Source organism: Prinia subflava, chromosome 8 (genome assembly GCF_021018805.1).
Source record: "Prinia subflava isolate CZ2003 ecotype Zambia chromosome 8, Cam_Psub_1.2, whole genome shotgun sequence".
In the NCBI taxonomy this organism is placed as follows: Eukaryota; Metazoa; Chordata; class Aves; order Passeriformes; family Cisticolidae; genus Prinia; species Prinia subflava.
The window spans coordinates 12,584,329-12,610,571 of NC_086254.1; the positions used below are offsets into that span (position 1 = coordinate 12,584,329).

General features: G+C 58.9%; 1 protein-coding gene across 4 annotated transcripts; it reads left to right on the forward strand.

The window, feature by feature from the left end:
• Positions 1-1,587: 1,587 nt before the first annotated feature.
• Positions 1,588-24,718, forward strand: ONECUT3 (one cut homeobox 3). 4 transcript variants are annotated; one of them, XM_063403128.1, is made up of 3 exons: positions 1,588-1,732; positions 1,779-2,718; positions 24,426-24,718. In XM_063403128.1, the coding sequence occupies exons 2-3, from the start codon at positions 1,818-1,820 to the stop codon at positions 24,716-24,718; spliced, it is 1,194 nt and encodes a 397-aa protein (XP_063259198.1). In that variant the 5' UTR covers positions 1,588-1,732; positions 1,779-1,817. The 4 variants fall into 4 exon arrangements, with proteins under 4 accessions (XP_063259198.1, XP_063259199.1, XP_063259200.1 ...); XM_063403129.1 differs by having other exon boundaries at positions 1,588-1,697; positions 1,781-2,718; XM_063403130.1 differs by having other exon boundaries at positions 1,606-1,628; positions 1,805-2,718.
• The last annotated feature ends 1,525 nt before the right edge of the window (positions 24,719-26,243 follow it).

Below are 26,243 nucleotides of genomic sequence, written 5' to 3' on the forward strand. Positions count from 1 at the left end.
AATTGACTTCCCGGAGAGGGTGTCAGATGGGATAGAAAACTGTGGGATGGATGGGATGCGATGGGTGGAAGGGATGTGTTGGGATGGAGTGAGGTGGGATGGCTTGGGATGGCTTGTGTTAAAAGCACTGAATTTGGACGGGATGCGGAATTTGCTGAATTATTCCCTGAGCAGGCGGGTGCCGAGTGGGTCACCACGAACACCCCGGGAGGGCCGGGCCCCGCTGTCCCGCCGCTGCTACCCCGCACCGGAGCTCCCGGGTGCTCCCGGACGCCCCTCGGCTGTGGAAGCCGCCTGGAGCCCGAGAGTGGCCGGGAGCTGAGGAGCCCACGCGGGGCTGGCGGGCCCAAGCGCAGGAAGCTGTGGATTTTATTTTTATTTTTTTGGTCTGTTCAATAAAGCTTGGGAAACCGGCACGTGCCTGCCTGGATGGAGCGGACACGGCCGGGAAAGGCCGGAATTGCGCGGGGAGCCCAGCTCGGGATAAAGGGGCTGGGGGCAGCTGAAAAATTGTCTGGAAGGACACCGAGCACCAGCCCCTGCAGTGGCCTAAAACCAGCTCACGTTGGCTCTTCATCCAGTCCTCTCTCTCACCCTCCTTTCCTTTACCTTCGCATTTCCCTTTTCTCTTTCTATTTTCTCTTTCCATTCTCCATTTCCCCATTTCATTTTCCATTTTCCCTTTGCGTTTTCCATTTTCCATTTCAGTTTATTCTTTCCCTCCAGCACTGCTGGTCAAGGCCCTGCAGCACCATGTGTCACCCCAAGCATGTCCCTGTCACCTCCCCTCCCCGTGCCAAGGCGACCTCCCATTCCCGAGGCAGCGCCCACGGAGGGGCAGGGGAGAGGTGGTGATGGGGAACATGCGTGGGGAAACGCGGGGACGGGATATTGGGGTAGACAGGGACAACGAGGCCCTTGGGAGGGGCACGGGGTTCAGAACGGGGCGGGCAGCGGGGGCTGCCGGGGACGCCGGGGACAGGCACGGCCAGGGGTGGCTGGCACAGCCAGGTGTGTGCCCAGGGAGTGGCCCGGGATCAGCCAGATGTGCGGGGGCGCAGGTGCGCACTCGCCACCTGCAGCGCCTCCGGACGCGCACTGGGTACCGGGTGCGGCGGGGAGGGCGCGACAGCCGGTACGGGGAGGGTCCCCCCGGTGGCAGGGTCACCCCGGGGCGGCGGTGTCACCCCGGCGCGGGGGGAAGGTGACCCCGGCGGGGGTCCGGGTGAGGGCGCGGCGCGGCCCCGCGCTCCCCGCGCCCGTCCCGCCTCCGGCCCCGGCGGCACCGGGAGAGGTGCGGGGGGGCGGCTCGGTCCGGCAGGGGGGCGGGGCGGGGCGGCGCTGACGTCACGCCGCGGGCCAGAGCGAGGCTGCCGGGAGCCGGGAGCCGGCGGCCGAGGCTCCGCAGCCGCCCCGCACCGAGCCCCGCGCCCCGCGCACAGCCCCGCGCCAGCCCCGCGCCCCGAGCCCCGCGCCGAGCAGGGGGGGCGGCGGGCGCATCATGCCGGCCTGACCGCGGGGCGCGGACATCGATCCCCGGGCGCGGAGTCTGAATTAATCCGGGCAGCCGGCGCGGGGAGGGGGGGCGGCGGTGGAGGAGGAGGAGGAGGCGGCGGCGGCGGCGGGGGGGGTGGGGGAGGAAGGCAGCGAGCGAGCGGGCGAGGCAGCGGCAGAGCCCGGCGGCCACCATGGAGCTGGCGATGGAGAACCTGGGCAGCCTGCACGGCGTCCCGCACTCGCAGCCCGCCGAGCTGCTGAGCCCCGCGCACGGGCGGCAGAGCTCGCACCGCAACCTGGTGCCGCACGGCCGGCCCGCCATGGTCTCGGGCATGGCCTCCATCCTGGAGGGGGGCGACTACCGCGGCGAGCACAGCCTGGGAGCCCCGCTGCACCCCGCCATGAGCATGTCCTGCGAGTCGCCCTCCGGCATGAGCCTGAGCAGCACCTACACCACGCTGACTCCCCTGCAGCACCTGCCGCCCATCTCCACCGTCTCGGAGAAGTTCCACCACCCGCACCACCACCACCACCACCATCACCCACACCAGCGGCTGGCCGGCAACGTCAGCGGGAGCTTCACCCTCATGCGCGACGAGCGGAGCTTGGCCTCCATGGGCAACCTCTACAGCCACTACCCCAAGGACATGCCGGCCATGGGGCAGCCCCTATCGCCGCTGCCCAACGGGCTGGGAAGCCTCCACAACGCCCAGCAGCCGCTGGCCCCCTACGGCCCCGCCGGCCACTTGCCCAACGAGAAAATGCTCTCGCCCAACGGCTTCGACTCGCACGCCGCGATGCTGTCCCGGGGCGAGGAGCACCTGGCGCGGGGGCTGGCGGCGCCCAGCTCGGCCATGATGCCGCCGCTCAACGGGATGCACCCGCACGGCCACCCGCACGGCCAGCCCGGCGCCTCGCTGCTGGGCGAGCGGGAGCGCCCCGCGCCCGGGCCCGGCTCCCAGCCCGGCGCCTCCGGGCAGGTGGAGGAGATCAACACCAAGGAGGTGGCTCAGCGGATCACGGCCGAGCTGAAGCGATACAGCATCCCGCAGGCCATCTTCGCGCAGAGGATCTTGTGCCGCTCCCAGGGGACCCTCTCGGACCTGCTGCGGAACCCCAAGCCCTGGAGTAAGCTCAAGTCCGGCCGGGAGACTTTCCGCAGGATGTGGAAATGGTTGCAGGAGCCGGAATTTCAGAGGATGTCGGCGCTCAGGCTGGCAGGTAGGACACGACACAGTTCGGGCCGCCCGCCCCGCAACTCCGGGCAGGTGGGTCAGGGGGTGCTGTCAACACACGTGGAACCCTTGGAGGTTCCGGGGTTGCCATCGCGAACTGGAGCCGAGCTCGGGTGGTGTTACCGACCCGCTTCGTAGCCTTAAAACCAAAGGGAAGGGACATGTATTTAAGGTGAGATATACCTAAGGCGACTTAACACCTCCCCGGGCCTGCTGCTGCCCGCGAGAGGTGCGGGATCGCGGGTGGAGGGGGCCGAGATGCCCGTACGCCGCCGCCCGTCCTCCTGCCTCGGGGATTTCCCTCCCGGTGCTGCCGAGCTGGCACCGTGGCGCCGGCAGTGCCCTGGAGCTCCCCCGTGGTCGGTTCGGCCGCCGCCTCTCGGTACCAGGGCCGCGCTCAGGGCAATCTCCGGGCCACCCCGCGGGGCTGCGGGCCCGGGGACCGCGCTCCGCTCCCTCCGGGAACGAGCTGCCCTCGGCAGAAGGAACGAGCCCCGCCTGCCTCGTGTCTCCGGTTCCCAGCTGGGCTGAGGTCCCGCAGCGCCGTTCCCCGCGGTCTCGGGCCGGCGCTGGGCCGAGCTTTGCTGGAGAAACGCGGGGTTCCTGTGCCCAGGGCGGGCGGGGATCGGGGGGAAAGGGCCGGAGGGTGGGACAGAGGGGACAGCGGCGAGCGGGGACGTGCCCGGTGCTCCCCGCCAGCCCCGGCACAGAGCCGCTCCCCCCGGAAACGACCGAAGCTCTTGGCTCCGCTGGGCCGAGCCGTGGCGGACAAAACACACTATAATGATTTTTAATTTATTTTTTAAGAAACCCGAGCTCCCCGTGGGGACGGGCAGAGCCGGCGACGAGGACCCGCCGTTATTTATGGGGAAGAGCAGCGTTCATATGTATTTAGTGTAATTCAGTTGCTCTTTAATTAGGGCAGGGTAGTGGCATCTTTTAGTTCCAGTCGATGCCCTATTGAAAAGCAGTTAATAGAATGCAAATTGTTCCTGGCTTTACAAGGTTCTGGTAAATAAAGATTTAAACACTGCCGCGATCGGCCGTTTAATGCCCCCGTTGTTTGGGCTAATTGAGCAGCGGGCTTGGGTTTCTGCCTTGCCAGAATTGGAAATAATAATAAATAATTCAAAAATTATAGTAGTAATAAAAATTAAAAATAACCGTGATGGTGATGATAAAAAGGTGGCCGCAGCTGGGGGAAGCTCAGAGGGAACCTTCTTCTCGGCCCGCCTCGGGAGGTCCTTGTCCCCGGCCCGGGTCAGGGATCCCTGTCCCCGAACCGGCTCAGAGGGTCCCTGTCCCTGCTGTCACCTCTTTGCTCCTCGCACCGCCGTTGGAGCTTTATTCTTCCCCAAATGATTTTTCTTCCCCGGCGCCGTTTCCCCCGGCGCCAGGGCTGCCATGTCCCATTATTTACAGGAATTAACCCCCCAGATTTCCGGAGAACGGAGTTTGTTCATTTGCTGTCTAAAAACAGGGAAAAAACCCACCAGGCACCAGCCCAGCCTCCCGTCATGAATCCGCCCACGTTGCCCCTCGCTCCCCACGGGCCCGGGCCGCCCCACGCCGCTCGTGGAGGGCCTCGGCCGAGCTGCCCCCCGGTCCTGCCGCTTTGTTCCGGCCCCGAGCCCCGCTGGGCCCCGCTTTCGTTTCGCTCCCTGCGCCCTCTCGCCCTCCCGGGCGCGGCCCTGGGGTCCGCCCCGGCCCCTCGGGCTCAGCCCCGGCCCGGCTGCCCCGAGCAGCGGCACCGGGGGGAAGGGGTCGCGCTGGGGGGGCCGGGCCCGAGCCCCCCGATCCATGCAGGTGAATCCCCAGCCCGGCCCGGCTGGAGGCCTCGGGCTGAGTCCGCTCGTTCTGTCCGGCTGCCCCGGGCTGGGGGCCTGCGGGGGTCCGGATGATCGCAGCCTTCACCCCCTGGCAAGCAGCGAAGGCACCTGGGCAGCGAGCGGAATTTTTCCTTCCCAGTAAAAGGGGGAAAAAATGTTGGACGTGTGGCACGGCCGGGGCAAAGGCTTGTACAGGTTCTGATTCTTTTCCTGCTTCTGTCCTACTTCTATTCCTGTTTCTCTTTCTGATCCTATTCCTCGTTCTGCTTCTGGTTCTACTCCTATTCCTATTCCTGGTCTTGGTCCTGGTTCCGGTCCCGGTCCTATTCTCATTCCCATTCTTTTTGGTTGTTGTTTTGTTGTTCCTATTTTTGATCCTAGTCCCGGTCCCGGTCCGGGGCCGCCCGGCCGCAGGAGTCCATCTGATGGATTAGTCCGAGCCACTGAGCCGCGGATCGATGGCCGCGCCGGGCCCCCAGGAATGGCACCCGCCGCTTTTCTCCTCTTTCCACCCCAGTTCCTCCCGTCCCACCGCCCCCTCCGCAGATGAACCATTAATTATTCAGCTGGGAGATGAGGGGGCTGCAGCTCCGGCCGCCCCGGGCTCCCTCCGGCCCCGCTCGCCCCAAGGGGCTCCGCAAAAGAGGAGGGGTCCCACGGAGAAACATCTGGGCAGCAGCTGGCGGTGTCCAGCCCGTCCCCTCGGGCCATTCGTCGCTGCGACCCCAAGTCGGGGCCGCAGACCCCGCGCCCGCTCCAGATTCATCTCCACAAACTTCGTCACCGCCCCACGAGGCCTGCGAGGGCCCGTGGGTGACGGAGAGCTCCCACGGTGGCACTTTTGGGGGTCCCCTGCACGGGTCTGACCCCCACCCGCCAAACCCCAGGCCCTGGGGGTGGAAAAGGCACCGGCTCTTTCCCCGAGGGGTGATGTGGGAGGTTGGTGCGTTCCTGCGCTTCCATCCCCGCGTGTCCGCGGAGGGCAGTGGGTGCCTTCCCACACTGCGTGTTCCCCCCGTGGCTGTGGGGGCTCTCCCATCCCAGCACCGCAGCCGGTGGGAACCCCCTCCCCGTCACGGGTTTGTTCCGCCACTCAGGACCAGGAAATTCGCTCGTGGTTATTTCTCGGGAGGGCGACAAAGCCGTTGTGCCCCTTTCGCGGCACGGCGCTCCCCGCTCGCCTCCTTCCTTCATCGCTGACTCGAAGGGGCGCTCGGGGGATCCTCCTCCCGTGGTTTTCCCCGGTTGTGCGTGGAATTCAGCCCCGCGGGTGGGCCAGGGGCCTGGGCAGCCCTCGGAGCCGGGCAGTTCCTCCTGCTTTTACATTCGCTTCTCCTTTCCCTCTCCAACCTTTCGTTTTATTTTTCTATTAATACTCCCACTCCTCACCCCTACCTCCGTTTTTTCGTTCTCCATTTTAATTTTTTTTTGTTTCACTTGCTTTTGTTCGTCTTTCCTTTCTTTCTTTCTTTTCTTTCTTTCTTTCTTTCTTTCTTTCTTTCTTTCTTTCTTTCTTTCTTTCTTTCTTTCTTTCTTTCTTTCTTTCTTTCTTTCTTTCTTTCTTTCTTTCTTTCTTTCTTTCTTTCTTTCTTTCTTTCTTTCTTTCTTTCTTTCTTTCTTTCTTTCTTTCTTTCTTTCTTTCTTTCTTTTCTTTCTTTCTTTCTTTCTTTCTTTCTTTCTTTCTTTCTTTCTTTCTTTCTTTCTTTCTTTCTTTCTTTCTTTCTTTCTTTCTTTCTTTCTTTCTTTCTTTCTTTCTTTCTTTCTTTCTTTCTTTCTTTCTTTCTTTCTTTCTTCTTCTTTCTTTCTTTCTTTCTTTCTTTCTTTCTTCTTTCTCGCTCTGCCTTTTCTTTCTTTCTCTCCCTTTTCTTTTTTAATTCTTCCTCTCCTCCTATGAATCCCTTCCCCGAACATGTCTCCGTCGCAGCACAACGTGTCGTTATTCAACACAAACCCCAAAATCACCCTGAAACTGCGAGCCCGAACGCGGGGCTGGGCCGAGGCAAATGCCCGAGAGCTTTGACAACACCAATATTTAATGTCACTAATGAATACCCCGAATTAACACACAGACATGATAGAAAAAGGGACAAGATGGCGCTGAATTAAACCTCGGGAAATATATATATATAAAATTTTTTTTTTCACTAGTTTTGTTTTAATTTCAGCCTCTTTCAAACGACTTTGGCCCAACGGCGGCTCCTCTCGGCCCGCGGCCACCGGCACCGGGGCGGCTAACGGGCGGACCCCGGCCCCGGCCCTACCCCGGCCCGGCTCTGGCCCGGGAGAGCGGCGGAAAATTGCAGAAAACCGCGAAAGGTTTCGCTGCTTTCGATCCTGGCGTCGCCGCGGGCGACGGGAAAAAGGGGCCGCAGCCACGGGGAGCTTTGGAGGACCAGGAGCGAATGGGTTTTGTCTCCGTAAAATGGGCGAAAACGAGAGTTTGGGGGTCCTGGCTCCCAGCGGCTCCTCCCGGCTCGGGGGAGCTGCCCACGCAGGGAGTGGGAGAAAGATTCGGGAAAAGAGGCAAAGCTTTGTCCCCGTTGGGGAAAAAAAAAAAACAAAAACAAAAAAACACAACAAAAAATACGACGAAAACCCAACCCCATAAAAGTGTAGGAGGTTTTTTTAAATTTTTGTTTGGGTTGTATTTTTTTATATACTTGAATTTGTGGGTTTTTTTTCCCTCAAATTACAATTTTATTTTTGCTATATTTTATAATTTTTTTTTTTTTAGCTCGGTAATAGAGTCGGAACGAGATGAGCTTTAAGGTCTCTTGCGATCCGAGCCGTTCTGCGATTCCGTGAATTCGAGGCGGCTTTCCCCGCACGGAGCTGCCACCGCCGGCGTCCCCGGCTGCTCGGGGGCGGCCGCTGCGCGCTCCGCTCCTTTCCCTGCGCCGTGTCCCGCAGCTCCTGGCGTCTCTCACTGCCCGAACCCCGCGTCCCGCAGCTCCTGATGCCTCTCACTGCCCGAACCCCGCTTCCCGCAGCTCCTGGCGTCTCTCACTGCCCGAACCCCGCGTCCCGCAGCTCCTGATGTCTCTCACTGCCCGAACCCCGCGTCCCGCAGCTCCTGGCGTCTCTCACTGCCCGAACCCCGCGTCCCGCAGCTCCTGGCGTCTCTCACTGCCCGAACCCCGCGTTCCGCAGCTCCTGATGCCTCTCACTGCCCGAACCCCGCGTCCCGCAGCTCCTGGCGTCTCTCACTGCCCGAACCCCGCGTCCCGCAGCTCCCCGCACCCTCCGCGCCCCGCACCGCGCCGCCGCCTTATCAGCGCGGCGGGGCCGCCTCGCTCCGCCCGCGGCTGTTTTTCTGTTTGCTCCTAATCTGCGCGTCAGAAGGGGCCAATAAACCTCCCGCGGGTTAAACATTAAATGGGGTTCCTTCCCCCCACCCCTCTCGGCGGGGTGCCGCCTGCCCCCCCACCCGCGTCCGTGGGGTTCTGTTCCCCCAAACGCTGCTCCCCAAATCCCCCACGGGCTCTGCACATCGCCCCGGCCCCGGGGGCCACACCTGGGGCTTTTCTTGCTGCCTCCTTTTATTTTGGGTTCTCGTTTTGGGTGGGTTTTGTTGGGTTTATCTTTTTCTGGGTGTACAACACGGGGGTGATAATTTTTTTCCTTGTCCTGTCAATCGCCACTGAAACCATAAGGGAGAGATAACAGAGAAGAGAAAACTCTCGGAGTGACCTTTGAATCAATTTGAAAAACCTCATTTAACTGATAAGTCTTGAAAGGCCCAGAACTAATTTGAAAATACATCTATTAAAATCTCATTGCCGCTGCCTGGGAGCTGCTGGGAAGGGTGTGCGAGGCGACTTCCCGGGGTCGGGGGAGCCGGGAGAGCAGGTTTCAGCCCTGGTCAACAAAGAGATTGCAGAGCTGACTGCAAAATGATGGGGCTCAGACCAGGAGAAAAATAAGAATATTAAAGGAAAATGGTTTTTTCTCTCTCAGCTGGTGAGGAAAGGGGAGATTTACAGCATTTTCCTGCCATAACCAGGCACGGAGTCTGGGATCGCAGACAGAATATTGGATTTTTATTTATTTATTTATTTCTATCTCTTTTTTTTCCCTTCACAAAACAAATCCAATATTTTTTTCATACTGCTCAGAGGCAGCTGCAGGGCCAGGGAGCCTGTGGCTCTGGGGGGGCAGCTGTGCCCCGCTGAGGAGCTGAGGAGGAAGCTCTGTGCTCCCATTGCTGCATTTTCTGCCCAGCTTCCTTGGTGCCAAAGGAGCAGAGGGATGGTGAAGGCAGGAGAAGACCAGAGGCAGGGCCCAGGCTCCTGTTTTCTTGCCTTGGGAATGTCCTACCTTGCCCTGGGCATCAACCCGGTGTAAAGGGAACAGGAATCTCTGCAGAAACCTCCTGGCACTGGGGGCTCCTGGTGTGAGGTCGTCACGGCTTGGAGCAGGGTGGTGATGGCTGACTTGAAACATTAACACAAAAATAAGATTTAAAATGAAATAAACCCCACCAGAGCCTGGTTTGAAAGAACTGAGGCTCGGCAGCTTGGTAGGGGTGTGGAAATCCAGCTGCCCTCCTGCTCCAGACCTTGGGGTGCAATTTGGGATGCCTCCGTGGCTCTGACAGAACTGGACCAGTCCCCTCCCAGCCCCAGCACCTCACTGGCTGGAGAGGAAGAGTCTTCTGAGGTCCCCTGAGGTTTTTGGAAAGGCTGAGGCAGAGGGAGGCCGGCACCCTGAGTAGGAATGGAGGCACTGGGCAGCTTTGATCTGACCTCACCACACATCCACGGGCATGGCTCTGGCCCAGCTTCTTTTTGCATTTGAGCTGAGATGTCCAAATTCCTGTAGTTTGGCGTGAAGCTGGGGATTAAAGGAGCCCAGGACGAGTCCCATTAACCCAGGATGTGTCCCATCAACCTGGGATATGGTCTGATCCAGCCGGGGTGTGCACTTGGCCGTGGCCGCCCTCCTGCACAGCACCAAGGGCAGTGCAGAGAGGTTGGGGCCAGCCCCTGGTGTTTGAAGCTGGCCCAAATGGGAAGTTGGAGTCCAAAACTTTCCCCTCCAGCCCATCCATCCTCCAGAAGTGATGCCGGGTGGGAGTGATGCAGGAATGTGCTGGCAGGCAGCAGCTTTTGGCAGCCGAGTGTGTTTAATCCTGGCTCCGTGCAGGACTGAGGCCACTGAGCGGCAAAATTTGCTGATTTAATGGAAATTCAAAAATCTCGTTAATACCTCGAATGATACAGGGAGATCTCTGTATCCAGCAAGACGTAAAACTGAGTCAGGCTTGGATGGGAGAAATGGATTTTTAAAACATTTGGTGGCATTAAAAAACAGTGAAGCCAAATGGCAACGTGGATTCTCTGGTGCTGGAAGGAGGGACCAGGGTATTTAAAAATGAAGACTCAATATTAAAATTGAGAGATGTTTATATGGACATGGGTAAGATTTCAAGAATGACCCTAATAACTTAGCAAATATATATATATATTCCATTGGGGATCTGCATCAATGCTCTAAACACTGGTGGTTCCTGCAGTGCAAGGAGAGGAGGTTCAGAAGTGATTTAAAAGCTGTTCCATGGGGTTCAAGGTGGTTTATGTCTGGAGAAGTTGGGTTCAAGACTTTTCACAGGTGGGGAAGTGAATGCCTTGCCCACATGGGTGGGATGCAGGGATGCTGAGGTGGGCAGGGCTGCTGTTGCTTGGATTCCTTGTGTTGCTCAGATTCACTTTGGGATTTGGGAAACCTCGTCATCCCTGTCAGACTGAGGGTGGCTCAGCTCTGCCCAGCCTGGGAGAAGGAAATGGAAAATCTCTGTATGGAACAGGAGGGGAAAGCAGGGGCAGTTGCAGGAAAGCTGGGACTGGCTGTATTCTCCTTGCTTGCAGAGGAGGGAGGAAAATCCCAACATCTGAACAAAAAAATAAACGAGGGAAGAGCAAATTGCAGCTTTTTTCTGCTGCTGCCATGGCCAGGGGTACCAACCCCGCTCTGCTGGGCTCGGGGCAGCAAGGAGAGCTGCTGCTCTCCCGTGCAGGCTGGAGGGGAGCAGAGCTCTCCTGCTGTGGGGATGAATCCAGGGAGCCCGAAATATTCGGGCCGGCAGGGCTGCGTGTGCCAAGGGGGCTCGGTATGTGGCACCGTGCTCTGAGGGCACCACTGGGAACCCAAAGCATCAGGCTTGGCTGTCAGGGACCCTATAAAAGCCCCAAATGGAGCAACAGCAGGGGAAACCCCTCGGGCCGCAGTGATCTTCCAAGGTGATGCTGTCCCCAAGGAGTCCCCACGGCGGTGCCCAGCGCGGGCAGGGCCCAGTCTGGAGAAGCCGAGGGCCATGGCAAGGTTGGGTTTGGCCCCTGGGAAATGTCCCAAAGCCTCTCCACGCCAAGTGCCACCACGTGAAAGCGACAGGAGCCGTGACATGGCCATGGACTGAGGCTGAGCATCCACAACGCCCCTCGCGCCTCAGTTTCCCGGGGCAGCAGTGGGCATGAGGGCGCTTTGGCAGCGCGGGGCAGAGCTCTGGCAGCGCCGGGCTGTTAAATCCGAGGAACTCCGCGGTGCCACGGAGCCTTTCCTTCGGGAGATGAGGCCCCTTTGTGCGAGTCACGCTCCTCCCGGCCGATAAAGAGCAGGTAATGAGCGAAGTCTCTCCATTAGGGATAAAATTGCAAATGCACCGGGAGCTGCTGACGGGCGATAGCATCAGGGGCTGACAGAGATCTCAGCGGCTCCGGGGGAGCTGCTCCCACTGCGGAGCAGCGCAGACCCCGCCGCGGGGCCGGGGAACGCAGTGATAGAAGCCCATCCCTGCAATTTTCCATAGATCTGGCCCTACTCCGTGTTTTTTTCCCATTTTCCGAGGGTCCCTTGTTTGCCCTGACGCGGCACCCCCGGATAAATTCCAGCCCGGGATGGGGGATGGATCTCCGCTGCATTTTGCTCTGTGCATGGAGCAGCACCTGGCGCAGTTTGGCTGGAATGTGGTGCTCGATGCCGAGGGGGTTTGTGTTTCCATCGCCTCCCCACAATGGGGGGGTCCCTTCCCCATCCCCCCCCAACTCGCAGGAGGAGGGTGGGGTGGTGACACTGCCCTGCCAGGCTTCAGAATCACCCCAAGGCCTCTGGAAATGGATGCCTGGATCAATGCCTGACGTTAATCCCCTTTTTTGGGGGCCAAAGTGCGGGATTTTGGTGACATTCCTCAAGTGGAAGCCAGTGAATCCCTACCCTGGTATTTCCAGGGGATCTCCTCTACTCTTGGACAGCCCAAAGCCACTCGCTCACTTGCCCACACACACGGGCAGACAGGAAACAGAAAGTGAAAAATATATCATCAAAACCAGGGCATGTATTCGAGGAAAGACGATTCCAAACTGGCTCGCTTTTCCTGGAAAAAAATTTGCAAGCATCTTCTCAAAACTGTAACAGCCTTTTGCACCCCAAACTGGTGATTTCTCTGTCTTCAACAGCTCCAAGAAAAACCCAGATTATTTATTTGCTCTGTTTTTTGTCGCCGTGGTGAGGTGGTCACTCCACTGTGGGTACCTGGGGCTGAGCCGGGTTCTTCATCCTTGGGAAAAGGGACCCTGGGGTGACATTTCGGGCATTGGGGGCTCAGACACCCCCTCAGCCTCGTACCCCAGCACTTTTTCAGGATGTTTGTGGAGGGTTTGTGCTTCCTCTGGATGAGGATTCATTCCGGTGCCGCTGGTGGGAGGGGGCAGCCCCCTGGCAGTGTCACTGTCACCTGGCACAGCCCCCTGGCAGTGTCACTGTCACCTGGCACAGCTCTCTGGCAGTGTCGCTGTCTCCTGGCAGAGCCCGCCGGGAGTGTCTCCTGTTGTGCAAGAACGGAAAAGAGAGTCAGGAATGGAAAGGGGGACGGAAGGTGGGAAACAAAGGGGCTCCTGGGCTTTGGGCTCGGGCAGAGCTGTGACACCCGGCGGGTCCCCTCGCTCCCTCCTCTCCTCCTTTGCTCTTCCTCCTTGTTTTCTTTTTCCTCTTCTCTCTTTCTTCTTTACCTTTTGTTTTTATCCTCTTTTTTCCTCTTTTTTTTGTTTCCCTTTTTCTTTTTTCTTTCCCCCTTTCTTTCCCCCTTTCCTATATTTCTCTTTTCCTTATACCTCTCTTTTTCTTTTACCGTTTTTTCTTATTTATTTTTCATTCCTTTTTCTTCTTCTCCTGCCTCTCCTTCTCCTTTTCCCCTTCTTCCTTTTCTCTCTCTTCCTTTGCTTTGTTCCCTTTCCTCTTGACTCATTTCTCTCTGCTTTCTTTTCCCTTTTCCCCCCTTCACTCTCTCGTTTCCTTCTCAACCCATTTTACCCCCAACCCTTTTCCCAACCAAGATAAACCATTCCCTGTAACCACTCCCAAGCCCCTTCCCCGAGCTGTGCTGTCACATTCCACCGTCCCACCTCGGGGGGAAGCCCGGGGGACGGGCAGCACCCGCCCGGGGAATGGGGCGGGGAATGGGGCAGGGATTGAGGCAGAGATTGGGGCAGGGAACAGGGGCAGGGAACAGGGGAAGGGAACAGGGGCAGGGATTTAGGTGGGAATGGGGCAGGGATTGGGGTGGTAATGGGGCTGGGAATAGGGCAGGGAACAGGGGCAAGGAATGGGGCAGGGAATAGGGGCAGGGAATAGGGGCAGGGATTAAGGTGGGAATGGGGCTGGGAATAGAGGCAGGGATTGGGGCAGGGAATAGGGCTGGGAATGGGGCAGTGATTGGGGCAGGGAATAGGGCTGGGAATAGGGCAGGGAATAGGGCAGGGAATGGGGCAGGGAATGGGGCAGGGAATGGGGCAGGGTATGGGGCAGGGAATAGGGCTGGGAATGGGGCAGGGAATAGGGCAGGGAATGGGGCAGGGAATAGGGCTGGGAATAGGGCAGGGAATAGGGCAGGGAATAGAGGCAGGGATTGGGGCAGGGAATGGGGCAGTGATTGGGGCAGTGATTGGGGCAGGGAATGGGGCAGGGAATGGGGCAGGGAATAGGGCAGGGAATGGGGCAGGGAATGGGGCAGGGTATGGGGCAGGGAATAGGGCTGGGAATGGGGCAGGGAATAGGGCAGTGATTGGGGCAGTGATTGGGGCAGGGAATAGGGCAGGGAATAGGGCAGGGAATGGGGCAGGGAATGGGGCAGGGAATGGGGCAGGGTATGGGGCAGGGAATAGGGCTGGGAATGGGGCAGGGAATAGGGCTGGGAATAGGGCAGGGAATAGGGCAGGGAATAGAGGCAGGGATTGGGGCAGGGAATGGGGCAGTGATTGGGGCAGTGATTGGGGCAGGGAATGGGGCAGGGAATGGGGCAGGGAATGGGGCAGGGAATGGGGCAGCTCCTTGGGAATGAATCCGCCCTTCCCGCAGCCCTCCCCGCAAACCTGCCCGCGAGCTCCCGCCGGTCACGTCGCCATCAAAGTGATGTGCCAGCAATATCCAACACGCAGTTAAAGCCACTCGTGGGAGTTTCAATAAAATCGACCGGGCAGGATCAATGGGCTGCGCTGGCCCCATCCCCACACGGAATGGGGCGGGGGAGCGGGGAGGGGGGGCAGGAAAAACACCCAGGGCTGCGAAATGGGGGCGGTGGGAGGGGGGAGCTGATTACAAATCTATCCCATCCTTGCCGTGATTAATTGCTGCTTTACCAGAAGGAAAACAGCGCGGGGTGGGGGTCATTTTTAAAGGTAACGTTGAGGAGGGAGTTCCTCTGCTGTCTTTGGAGGGGAGGAGGCAGGAGCCCTTTTCCCGTGGGTTTCCCTCCCAGCAGGACAGGGCGGGAGCAGCAGCCGGTGGACAGGGACAGCGATCATTCCCCCCCTCCAGCAGCGATTTGGGAGTTGGGAAGAGCCCTCGCCAGCCTCAGGGGAAGCGGAACCCCATCCAGCTGGGATCGCTGGTGTCCCGGCGCTGGGACCTTGTTGTAGGGCTGGCTCAGCTCCCAGCCAGGGCATCGCTTGATGGATCACCGGGGTGCGGGTTCCCGCTGCCCCCCACACAAAAACACCCCTGAGCAGCCCCTTCACCCCACACCGGGACTTGGAAAGGGCTCTGCGTCCTCCCCAGCGCTCAGAGGGTCTCGGCCCTGCCCTGCCCTCCCCGGAGATGCCCAGCTCAAATTAAAACATCATCCATCGTTACAGTGGCAGCGCATAATCCCTGGCAGATCAGTGCAATTACTGCGGGAAATGCCTTGGGAGCCGAACTAATAACGCCGGGCCGGTGTATTAAGAGTCACTGGCTTAGCGCCGGCCATGCCACGGCAGCCCCACGGGCGTGGGGGGACAGCCGGGGACACCGGGGGGGGCAGTGGGGTCCTGGTGGGGCTCGGGGTGGTGGCTGGGTGGGGGTTTTGGGGTGCTTTTCCTGCCCCCTGACCCACATGTGTGGAGTAGAAGTGGGGCAGTGCTGGGGCAGTGCTGGGCAGTGCTGGGCAGTTCTGGGCAGTGGTGGACAGTGCTGGGCAGTGCTGGGGCAGTTCTGGGCAGTGGTGGACAGTGCTGGGCAGTGCTGGGGCAGTGCTAGGCAGTGCTGGGCAGTGATGGGCAGTGATGGGGCAGAGATGGGCAGTGCTGGGGCAGTGCTAGGCAGTGCTGGGCAGTGATGGGGCAGAGATGGGCAGTGCTGGGGCAGTGCTGGGCAGTGCTGGGGCAGTGCTGGGCAGTGCTGGGCAGTGCTGGGGCAGTGCTGGGGCAGTGCTGGGCAGTTCTGGGCAGTGCTGGGGCAGTGCTGGGCAGTTCTGGGCAGTGCTGGGGCAGTGCTGGGGCAGTGCTGGGGCAGTGCTGGGCAGTTCTGGGCAGTGGTGGACAGTGCTGGGCAGTGATGGGGCAGTGCTGGGGCAGCTATGGGCAGTGATGAGCAGCAATGGGGCAGTGCTGGGACAGTGCTGGGCAGCGATGGGCAGTGATGGGCAGTGATGGGGCGCTGATGGGGCAGCGGTGGGCAGCGATGGGGCACACGGAGCTTCCCTGCCCCGCACCCAGGTCGGACAGTGACCTCACCGCGGCTCCGGGGCTGCCCATTCCGTCCCCTCCCCCCGGGTCGCGCGTGGGCCGCTCCATCCCGTGTGCGCGGAGCGGCCGGACCGGCCCATGGCGCTGAGAGAGAGGGGGAGCAAGGGCCGGTCCATCGGGCAGCGGGGGGCGTGGCGGGTTGTACCACTGCCGCCGCCCCGGGGGGGAGTGCGCCCGGCCATCCGCAGGGGGGCGCCAGCGCGGCGGGGACGGCCCAGCGGAGCTGCGGGGGGGTGGGGTGGGACAGACCATTCCAGGCTGCGGGGGCACCGGGCGGGACCAGTGCTCGGGAATGGCGGGGGGGGCCGGGCTGGGACCTCCCCTCACCCTCAGCCAGGGAAGAGCCGGTGTCACCCTGGGGCAGAGCGGTGAGGGGACACACCTGAGGCCATGGCGAGCCGCAGAATCGGGTCTTGTTCCTGCCTGTATCACAGAATTCAGAGCGGTTCGGGTTGGAAGGGACCTCAAAGCCCATCCAGAGCCATCCCCTGCAGGCTGCAGGGACATCTCGCATTATCCCAGGCTGCTCCAAGCCCTGTCCAGCCTGGCCTTGGACACTGCCAGGGATCCAGGGGCAGCCACAGCTGCTGTGGGCACCCTGTGCCAGGGTCTGCCCACCCTCACACCCAACAATTCCTTCCCAATATCCCGTTTAAATTTCACTTTTTCAGTAGAAGCCATTCCCTGTGTCCTGTCCCTCCAGCCCTTGTCCCCAGTCCCTCTCCAGCTCTCCTGGAGCCCCTTCAGGCCCTGCAAGGGGCTCTGAGCTCTCCCTGGAGCCTTCTCCTCTCCAGGTGAGCACCCCCAGCTCTTCCAGCCTGTCCCCAGGGCAGAGGGGCTCCAGCCCTTGGAGCAGCTCTGTGCTCTCCTCTGCACTGGCTCCAGCAGCTCCACGTCCTGCTGCTGTTGTTCCCCAGGGCTGGGGCAGCTCTGCAGGTGGGGTCTCACCTGAGCGGGGCAGAGGGGCAGAATCCCCCCCTCCCCTGCTGCCCACGCTGGGGGCTCAGCCCAGCACAGGGGGGTTCTGGGGTCAGTGCCCATGGCCGGGGCAGGCTGAGCCTCTCACCCACCAACACCCCCAAGTCCTGCTCCCCAGGGCTGCTCTCCATGAGTTCATCTCCCAGTCTGTGCTCATGGCTGGGATTGCCCAGACCCTGCTGGGGTGGGCACCTGCCACCCGTGGTGGCTCTGTGCTGGGTGGGAACACCGGGGATTTGGGGTCACGTTGGAGCCTGGCTGTGACATGGGCTGACAGAGGGCTCTGAACTGCCTGGAGAGCCCAGGGGCCTCTCGGAGCAGGGCCTCAGCCCTTGGAAGGGCTCCAGTCTGGATCTTGTCCTGCCATGAGTGCTGGAGCTCAGGGATAACCCCAAGCAGCCGATGTCCCTGTGCACATCATCCTGCCCACCTGCAGAGGCTCCTGGGGACACAAACCTTGGACACCCCACCCTGAGGATTACAGACTGTCCTGGTTTTCCCTGCACCACAGAGGAAGAAATCCAGCAGCCCACTGAGAACTGACTCGGCCAAGCCCCAAGGGACTTTCCCATCTCACACCTGAAAAACGCAGCCAGGACCAGATTTATTCAGGAAATGCAGGAAACTCTTGGGGTTTTCTCCCTCCACTGCTTTTTCCCTTTCTCCAGCACATCTCCTGTGGCTGATGATGGCTCTGGGCCCTCTCTGGACACCCCCTCTGCTGAGACCAGCTCAGGGCCAACACACACTCTGATGAAAGACGTGTCATTGACACTGAACTTGCTCCTCGTCCCTGCTCAGGGTTCCAGGAGCAGCTGGAGGCAGGAACAGACTGGTGGGAATCCCCGATGCCAGAGGGAGATCCTTGCTGCTCCTCTCCTGTATGAACGGGAGAGGACAGAGTGGAATGCACAGGACCCTCAGCCACGAGTGTCACAGGGGTGCCACCCCAGATTCCCATCACAGGCTCCTTGTCCAGAGTTACCTCATTCTCACAGAACGGCAGAACCCCGGAATATCCTGAGCTGCAAGGAACCCACAGGATCATCAGTCCAACCCCCAGCCCTGCACAGACACCCCAACAATCCCACCCTGAGCATCCCTGAGAGCGTTGTCCAAACGCTCCTGGAGCTCTGGCAGCCTTGGGGCTGGGACCATTCCCTGGGGAGCCTGGGCAGTGCCCCAGCACCCTCGGGGGGAAGAACCTTTCCCTAATGTCTGACCCAACACCAGCCCCCCTTGCAATTGTGACACAAATCAAACCCCAAACTCCCCTTCCCCACCGAGATTCCATAGTTGGGGGCTCTTGCACCAACGCTGAGCACGAGCAAGTCCCGCTGACTCCAAGGAAAACTTATTTCAGCGGATGGAGGTTTTCCAGCCGCAGCCCCACCTCATCCCCTCCGCCGCTGCCACCCCTCCGGGCGCTGCCGCTGCTGCCTGACTCCGGCACTTCATTAGCACCAATTTGCTCTCGTCAGGCTAAGTGGTGCTGACTCGGGAGAGGAGTGAGGAGAACCCAGCAGCCGCCAGCACTCCCAGGCTCCTGCCCGGCCCTGCCTCTCAACAGCAGCTGGCCCAGTCCCCGGCAGCAGCTCCCCATGGCCGTGGTCTCCACTGGAACAATAAAAGCAGCTGATCCTGGTCCAAAAAAAGGCCTGGAAGGGGAGGAAATAGGGCAAAGGGGGGATGCGAGTTCCCAGCAGAGCCGTGAGCTGATCCCGGTTCCCCTGGGTGCTGGGGAGGGCAGGGCAGGGCACCAGGTCTGCCTGCACAAAGGTGCCTGGAAAAGCAAGTGGAAAATGAAACCTCTGCAGAAAGGAAATGCTTTTAACAACAAATTCACCTTTTTAGGTCGTGTGAAACTGTTTTGGTGTCCCTTAGAGAGGTTTGGTGGCTGCTACCAGGGCCAGAACAGCTCACCTGGAAAAGACAAGAATAAAACCAGGGCAAATGTGGAGGGATGGAGTCAAGCACAGCTGCAGCAGCCACAGCTCCTTTGTATTGCTTCAGCCTCCCTCAAACCAGACAAACTCGTCTGCTTCAGTGCTGGGAAAGCTGAAAGTGCCACCCATGGAAGAACAGGCCAAGCCTGAGAAGTGCAGGAGTGGAAATGAGGTGCCCTGGGGGCTCTTCTGCGTGTTGGGACAGCTCTGATGATCCCAAATCGGGAAGAGATGGGACCCTCATCTCAGGAAGTCACCCGAGCAGAGGATGAAGGGCTTGTGCTTCCCTTTCCAGTCCTTTCCCTCCCGATGCCAACCCCTGGGAGCCCTGGGCTGTGGGCAGTGTCTGGGGTGCTCGGTGTGGGTGCTGGCAGAGCCTCGCAGCCCCGTCCGGCTGGGTCAGAGCCACCGAAACCTCGGCGTGGGAAGGGAAGGGGAGCAGAGGGAAGCAGAGGCGGCAGCGCTTTGTCTCATCTCATCTCATCTCATCTCCTCTCCTCTCCTCATTTGCAGCGTTCAGAGGAAGATTTAATTTGCTGGGCCCGGGGAAGCGGCTCCCCCTGCGGCGCTGGCTGCATACCAATGACCAGGGGCTCTCCTGGTCCTGCCGAGCTGCCAGGGACAGCAGTGGGGATGCCAACCCCACGGTGGTGGGCACACGTGGCACAGGGACACGCGTGGGGCTGGCAGCTCCGGGCGGGCCCTGTCCGTCCTGCCCGGCAGGGCTGGGGGGCTCTGCAGACACAGAGCAGCTTCTGAGCACATCTCTCACACTCTGAACGGCCTCTGATGTCCTTTTTCACTACAGAGTGGCTCAGGTGCTGTGGGACCACAGCACTCAAAATTCTCCACAAGTTCTGGAGCCTGGAATGTGCCTTTTTTATCATGTGCTGCTGAAGTCTGGGGATCCCAGGAATGGGCACTGCAGGGTCATTCTGACTGCTCTCCTCTGGTCATTCCATGGTTGACACCACATCCCCTGTGCCTGTCTGTGAACCAAATGGGGTTTCACGGAAAAAAAAAAAAGGCTAAAAGGAAGTTAAGGTTTATTTTTTGAGCACTTTTCCTTTGTTCTATACTGCTGCCTGTCCTGTCAGCAGTGTGTTCTCCCAGCTGGAGAAGATCTGAATTTCTGCTGGAGACCTCTATTTGTGACAAATCGCTTTGGCCTCTTTTCCTGCAATGCAAAGTGAAATCAAACCAAGCTCTCACAGTTGCCCCAGCACCCAGCCAGCCCCACTGTGCACCAAAGGATTTCTGGTTTGGAGACAAAGCTCCCTGATCTCTGCTCCAGACCTGGGGGAGCAGATGCCATGAGGTTAATTCAGACCCCGTGTGAGGCTCTGTTCGCTCAGAGCTGAAGCTCCCAAAACCTTCTGGAACAGCAGGGTGGGGGCTGAACCAGAAACACCCACCCTCTTCTCTGGGAAAGGAGTGAGATCACAGAGCCATGGAATTAAGGCTGGAAAAGACCTCTTAGATCAAGTCCAACCATCAACACAGCACCATTCCCATGTTCCCTGATGAAACATGTCCCCAGCTGCCACAGCCACACGTTTTTTGAGCACTTCCAGGGATGGTGACTCCACCATTTCCCTGGGCATCTTCCTATTAAGAATTTTTCCCTAATATCCAATCCAAACCTCCCCTGGTGCAACTTGAGGTCATTTCCTTCTGTCATTTATTACTTGGGAGAAGAGACCCACCTCCACCTGGCTACAACCTCCTTTCAGATCCCTCTGCCCCTTCAAGGAGAGGGGGAAACTGAGGCAGTCCAGGGGCTGGGCCTGTCTTGAAGGCACGGAGAGAGTCCAGCTTTGCTCAGGGCCATTTCCCACCCAGTGCCCACCAGTGGAATCAGCCCATCCCAAATTTGCACCAGGGAAACCTGTCCCCACCTGGCCAACCACATCCAGGTTCCTCCTCTCCATCCCTTCCTCCACCTCCCTCTGAGCCCATAAATGTTTCTCGGTCCCCTTCCACCCCTGGGAGATGATTTGACAAGGAGAAAAAGAGAGAAACTGGTGGGTTTTGTGCAGATTTTTCCCCCCCTCTAACCTTGCTTACAGCCAGCTTGCTGGCTCTGAAAGCCCCTGGCTGTCTTTTGTGATTTCAACAAATCACCAGCACTTAAGCAAAGTGGGCAGAAAATTACAGGTTGTATTGCAAGTGAATGGAGAGGGAGAGCACGCTGGGGCCGAAAAACAGAGGTTTGCTGGTATAATAGAGAAAGCAGGGACTTGCAGGCTGCGGAAGCCTGCAAAGCCATCAGGTATTAGTTAAATGCTTCGTGGGGTTCACGCTGCGAGGCATAATCGCAGTTCCTGAGCAGCAGCCATTTGATTGTCTCTATTATGTCCCCTCTGAAATGATTTGGGAGATGTTTCTCTCGGAGCTGTCAAGGTTAAATCAAGGAAAATGTGCTCCCTCTGACACTCCCGGGGGACAGAAACCCTTGGCAGAACCCTCCAGGGAGGAAGGTGGCGTGCCTCTGCTTTTGGAGCTCTTTCCTCCTGCTTTCCCTGCCCGAGGCTCCACCTTGTCTTTGCTCCTTGTGTGTTTTCTGCAGCCAGGCCAGAGCCGCCTTAGGGATGGGATTGTTTGGATTGCGTACCCAGTGTGTGGAGGGACTGTGCTGTCACCCCGTGCCACCGCGTCTGGCGTCCCCTCCTTGTCACTTCTGGACTCCTCAGTTGGGTTTGGAGGGTGTGAAATGAGCTGCAGAGGGGTTGAGGGAGGAGAAAACCTCCACTGTGGGTGAGCCCAAACTCTTATTAGCCAACAGAGCATCCCCCACCCATGGGAGACCTCAATCCATCCCTCCCACGGCTGGTCCTGGTACTGCCAGGGTCCTCTGTGCCCCAGGAGGAGCAGGACAAGCCCAGGGACAAATCCTGTCCTTTGGGGACACTGTGCAGAGGCAGGGGTGGAAATGTCCCCACAGACCACAGCCAAGCCCAGAAGGACGTGACAGAGAAACAACATTAAACCAAGGCTGAGTTGTTTGGATCTTAGAACTTGGGGGGAAAAAGGGGATTTTGAAGCACAAAGAAAATACCTCGGGTGATATGGGTGGGAGTCAGAGCCGTGCCCCTGGCTGCCCCTTGTCCCTGGCTGCCTGTGGGGACAGCCACCGCCAGCCTGCCTGGGAGAGCAGCGCCCAGGGGATGGGCAATGGGAAAAAGATCCTCCGTGGAGGGGTTGATGGCTGCCGTAAATAGATCTGAGCAGCGTCCCCATCGATCGCTGCTGTGCGGAGCTGTAATTAGATTGAGCCGGGGGAGAGGGGTGTTGGGCTGCGTCAGCAGAAAGGGAAATTAATAAATAAACAAACGAGCACAGGAAATGTGGGATGCGGCCGCCGGTGGCAGCGCAGGCCAAAAATAACCCAAAATAGCAGGGGGCTCAGGGGTGAGGAGCGGGATGTCACCTGTGCCCGAGCAATGGCACTGGTTTGGCTGCAGGAGCCCAGTTTTACCAGCAAGGCCCTGATGGTTTGTGTTTGCCTTGGAGCTCAGAGTTATTAATGGGAGACAGGGCTGTAATAATCACTCCTAAAAAAGGAATGGGAGGTTGGAAAGTTGAAACCCTGGATCTCGGGCTGGATGTCCAGCACTGTGGTGGGATTGGGTGGCAGCAGGCAGGAGAGCAAGAGGACAGGCTGGATTGCCCAGGGTGACAGCTGGGTCACATCCACAGCTCCCACGGGGACATGGGAGATGTCCCAAGTGCCACCCTGCAGGGCAGAAGCCCTGTGGATGGAGTGTGAGGAGCTCACCTGGGACACAGGAGGAGCTGAGCATGCCAGGGGTGCTGGGAGGGCGCAGGGAGGGTGGATGAGGGGCACAAGTGTGGGGGGAATTTTTCTGTTTGTTGTTTGGCTTGGGGGGACTTTGGGAGGGGGTGTCTTTTTAAAAATTCATTTCTGGGGGGGAAAAAAAAGTCAAATTTTCTATAAAGGCTTTTTTTGTTTGTTCTTTTTGCAAGCATCTGATGGTCATAGGGTAGGTTTCCACATTCTCTGCTGGCTGTTTGAGTAAGGTACCCCTGGGACAGGGTCCCCTGGCATCACCCAGAGTGTCCCTTTGTCCCTAAGGATGGTGGTGTGCAGCCAAACCTGCCTGGGGGGGAGGAGGGGAGGGGAAAATTCTCCCCTGGCTTTACCAGGGGTGCCTGATTTGGATTGGGAGTGGTTGGCTGTGTCCAGCTCGGTGTCTCCCATCCCCTGCCCAGGGGAACCAGAACTGGTGGCTCTCAGCACCGTGTGGGGACAGGGCCAGGGCCGAGCCCAGCAGCTGGGACACAGAGCTAAATCTGCTGGATAAATTGTCTGCTTCAGTGAGCTCCGGATTTCCCCAGCTCTGGGTGGAAGGGGTGGGTCTCATCCTTCTCTCTCAGTTCGAGGTGATGTGAAGAGGACTTGTAGTGGAGGCAGCTACAGGAGGAGGAGTTTGCTCATTTTCCAGTGAGGAAGAAGTGACTCCAAACACCCTCCCACTACTCCTGGGCTACTCCCTGCCTCCCCTTTGGCCGTGGAGGTGCGTTTGGAGAGCAGGAAGGGGTTTAGCCCAAGGGGAATACCTGCAGCATTGTGGCCTTGGCCTTTGGCCCCTCCGAGCTCTGTGCTTGGATCTTGGAACTTGCTTTGATCCCTCCAGGCCAAAGAGGCTCCTGCGAGTGCCTGAGAGAAGTGAGTTGAAATCTGGCACCCAGACAGCAAATGTCTCAAGGGGCCTGTGCCTTGCCTGCAAAATCCTTCAGAAGATCTGAAGCAAAAAACCCCAAAGGCTGAAAACTGCTGCTGCCCCAGGGAAGTCTTTAGCCCACAATTTGCTCTCTCTTTTCTGAGCTTCCCAGGAGGAAATGCTTTGTCCTCAGCCATGAAGGGTCAGATCCAGGCCCTGCCTTGCCCATGGCAGGCAGGTTCCTGCAGTTCCATGTCTGGTTGAGTCCCGAGTAGCCAAGTCCCTGAGCACCCAGATCAAACCTCGACAGCTTCAGGGTCGGCCCCGCTGTGAGCAGGGACTGGATCAGCCACCTCCACCATTTTATAGTTTTTTAGGACAATATCATAACAAAGGTCCCTTTGGCCCACCTCTTCCACTAACAGTGTACTTGATATCCCCACAATTCAAATTCATTTATTTATTTATTGTACTCACTTCCCCCTCTGCCCTCATGCAGCGTGCTGGGGTCAGGGGGGCTTTCCTGGCTTCCCCACGTGACAGCCCCTCTGTGCTGACCTTTGGCTCAAGCCAAACCTGTAGGGAAGGCTTTTAATTCAATGCTGACAAATGTGCCAGAGGATCCGGTAGCAAAGGCACAGAGGGGAGACAGAATTTCCTGGAGTCTCCAGTGACTCAGGCAGGAAACCCCTTCCCAGAGCAGGTGGATCCATGATCAGTCCTTCCAAGCTGATGCTGTGGGATTGAGGCTGCAGAGCAACGTTTCCATAATGTCCCTGTCCCCGGCTCTTCCCTGCATTTCCAAGCTGGCAGCTGGATGTGGTGGCCAAGAGACATCCTGAGTTTCCCTGAGTCTTCCAGGGATATCCACATAGGTGATGAGGAGGCGAGTGAGACCATGCTGAGGGAGGTCAATGGATAACCCCCAAAATTTAGGGATGAATCCCAATAGCCAGTCTCTGGGAGTGGAGCAGTCCAGGGGTTTCCTCAGTCTCTAGTCCCAGGGTCAGCTGGAGATGCTGAGACGTTTCCTGGCCCCCCCCCAGGCTTTTGTCACACTGGTGTCACAAGAGGCCATTGTCCCTTCTCAGCAGGCACTCAGGAGGAACAGGGAGGAAGAGGAGGGAGTGGTGGGACACCAGCCAGCGAGTTTCCTGGAGGGAAGGACCTGGATTTCAGGGAGGCAGCTGGGCAGCCTGCAAGCGGGCCAGGGTGGGGAGCCCCAGTTAACGGCCCTGTTCTCTCTTTTGAACGTCCCCAGCTTGCAAACGCAAGGAGCAGGAGCAGCAGAAGGACCGGAGCCTGCAACCCAAGAAGCAGCGCCTGGTCTTCACGGACCTGCAGCGCCGCACCCTGATCGCCATCTTCAAGGAGAACAAGCGCCCGTCCAAGGAGATGCAGATGACCATCTCCCAGCAGCTGGGCCTGGAGCTCAACACCGTCAGCAACTTCTTCATGAACGCGCGCCGGCGGTGCATGAACCGCTGGCAGGAGGAGCCAGGCGCCAACCCCGGGGTCCCCTCGACGTCTACAAGCACTTTCTCCAAAGCATGATGTCCCCCAGCCCTCCCTGCCCCTTCCTGGATGTCCCCCTCATGACAAAGCCAACCCCAGACTCACACGCATGGCCTGACCGGGGTGGGTGCTTTTGGGGTGGGTCCGTTACCCTCCCAAACCCTCAGCTGGGTGTCGCCCATGGGCGTGGGCCTGGGGACACCTCCTGCTGCCACGTCCTGCCAGCTCGTGGAGCAGGGACAGGGTTTGTGACCAGGCCAGCTCCATCCCCGGGAGGGCTCAGAGGAAATCCCTGGGGAGCAAGGAGTGGCGTGGGAGGGAGGGTGGAGCAGGGCTCTGTTTGGAAGGAAGCATCCCTGGTGCGTGGGGATCACAGAGCCTTGTCTTCCCCTGCCCATGAAGGTTTCTGGGGAGAGGGCCCCCTCCTGACCTCTCAGCCAACCTTGATCTCTGTCACAGCCATCCTTACAGCTCCCACAGGGGAGGGGAAGAGGTGGGGGTGACACAAGAAGTGGTGTCACAGGCTGGCCTCTGGCACAACCCCACTGGAGCAGGGCCAGACCTGCCGCGGTTCAAAGGGCCCTGAGCAGGGAAAGAGCTCCTGGTGTGGCTGGAGGGCTCCCAGGCTCCTGCCAGGTTGCTGGAGGCTTTCCCCTGCTGAGGCAGGGGGCTCCCCAAGGCAGCCAGACCCTCTGTGCCAGCACCACATGGCACTTCTGCCCCTTGAGGGCTTTGGAAACCTGGCTGAGAACATTCCCGTACCCCCCGTTCCCTCTATGGGCATCCTCCTCTGATCCCCCGGGCACTCCCAGGAGCACCCACACCCCAGGGCCCTCATGCACTCACAGCCCCCGACCCCCGAGAGCACCCCGGCCCCAGATCCCTCCCAGAGCAGCTCCACGGCAAAGGAGTCCCCTCCCGCCTCCACGGACCCGAGCACCCCCGTCCCGAGGGGACCCCGGCTGCTCCGCCCAGCAGGTCAAAGAAGCACATTTTAGCTACAGAAATCGGGTACTTAAAAATAACAATTGTTCGAAAGGAGATGGGAGGAGAGACTTGGAGTGAAGGATCTGATCTTTCCTGGTGACTGGCCCCACCTTTCACCTCTGGATTTCTGGTTCACTTTTCGGCTGAGGAATGGACACAGTCAAAGCAGATTTGTTGGCTTTGCGTCTCGCCCCATCCACCCCTCAACACACACTCTTGCCCCCTCCCATCCCCCCCTCTTCATCTCTGTTACCAAAGAAATTACAAAACCAAAAACGCAACAACAACCAAAAAAATTCCCTCCCGGGAACCAACGTTGGTGCACGGTGGGAAAAGAAAAATCCAAGGGATCTGGTGGCGAAATCCAGCCCTGGGTGTGAGAAGGGGGAAAACTCCCCAACGAGATTGAAAGGGAAAAAAGAACCAACTCCCCCCCAAAAAAAGGAATAACAACAGAAACCACAACCAAACAAGCTCAACAAAGACCGGCAACTTACCAAAAAGACACCAGATTTTTTTTTTGTGCCAATTAACAACCTGCCTTAAATGCGAATTTCTGGAGCAATGGTACTTATCT

Coding starts and splice junctions, on each gene's coding strand:
- ONECUT3 (XM_063403127.1), top strand. CDS start 1,689: ATGGAGCTGGCGATGGAGAACCTGGGCAGCCTGCACGGCGTCCCGCAC. Junction 2,719..24,425: donor GTCGGCGCTCAGGCTGGCAG/GTAGGACACGAC, acceptor GAACGTCCCCAG/CTTGCAAACGCAAGGAGCAG.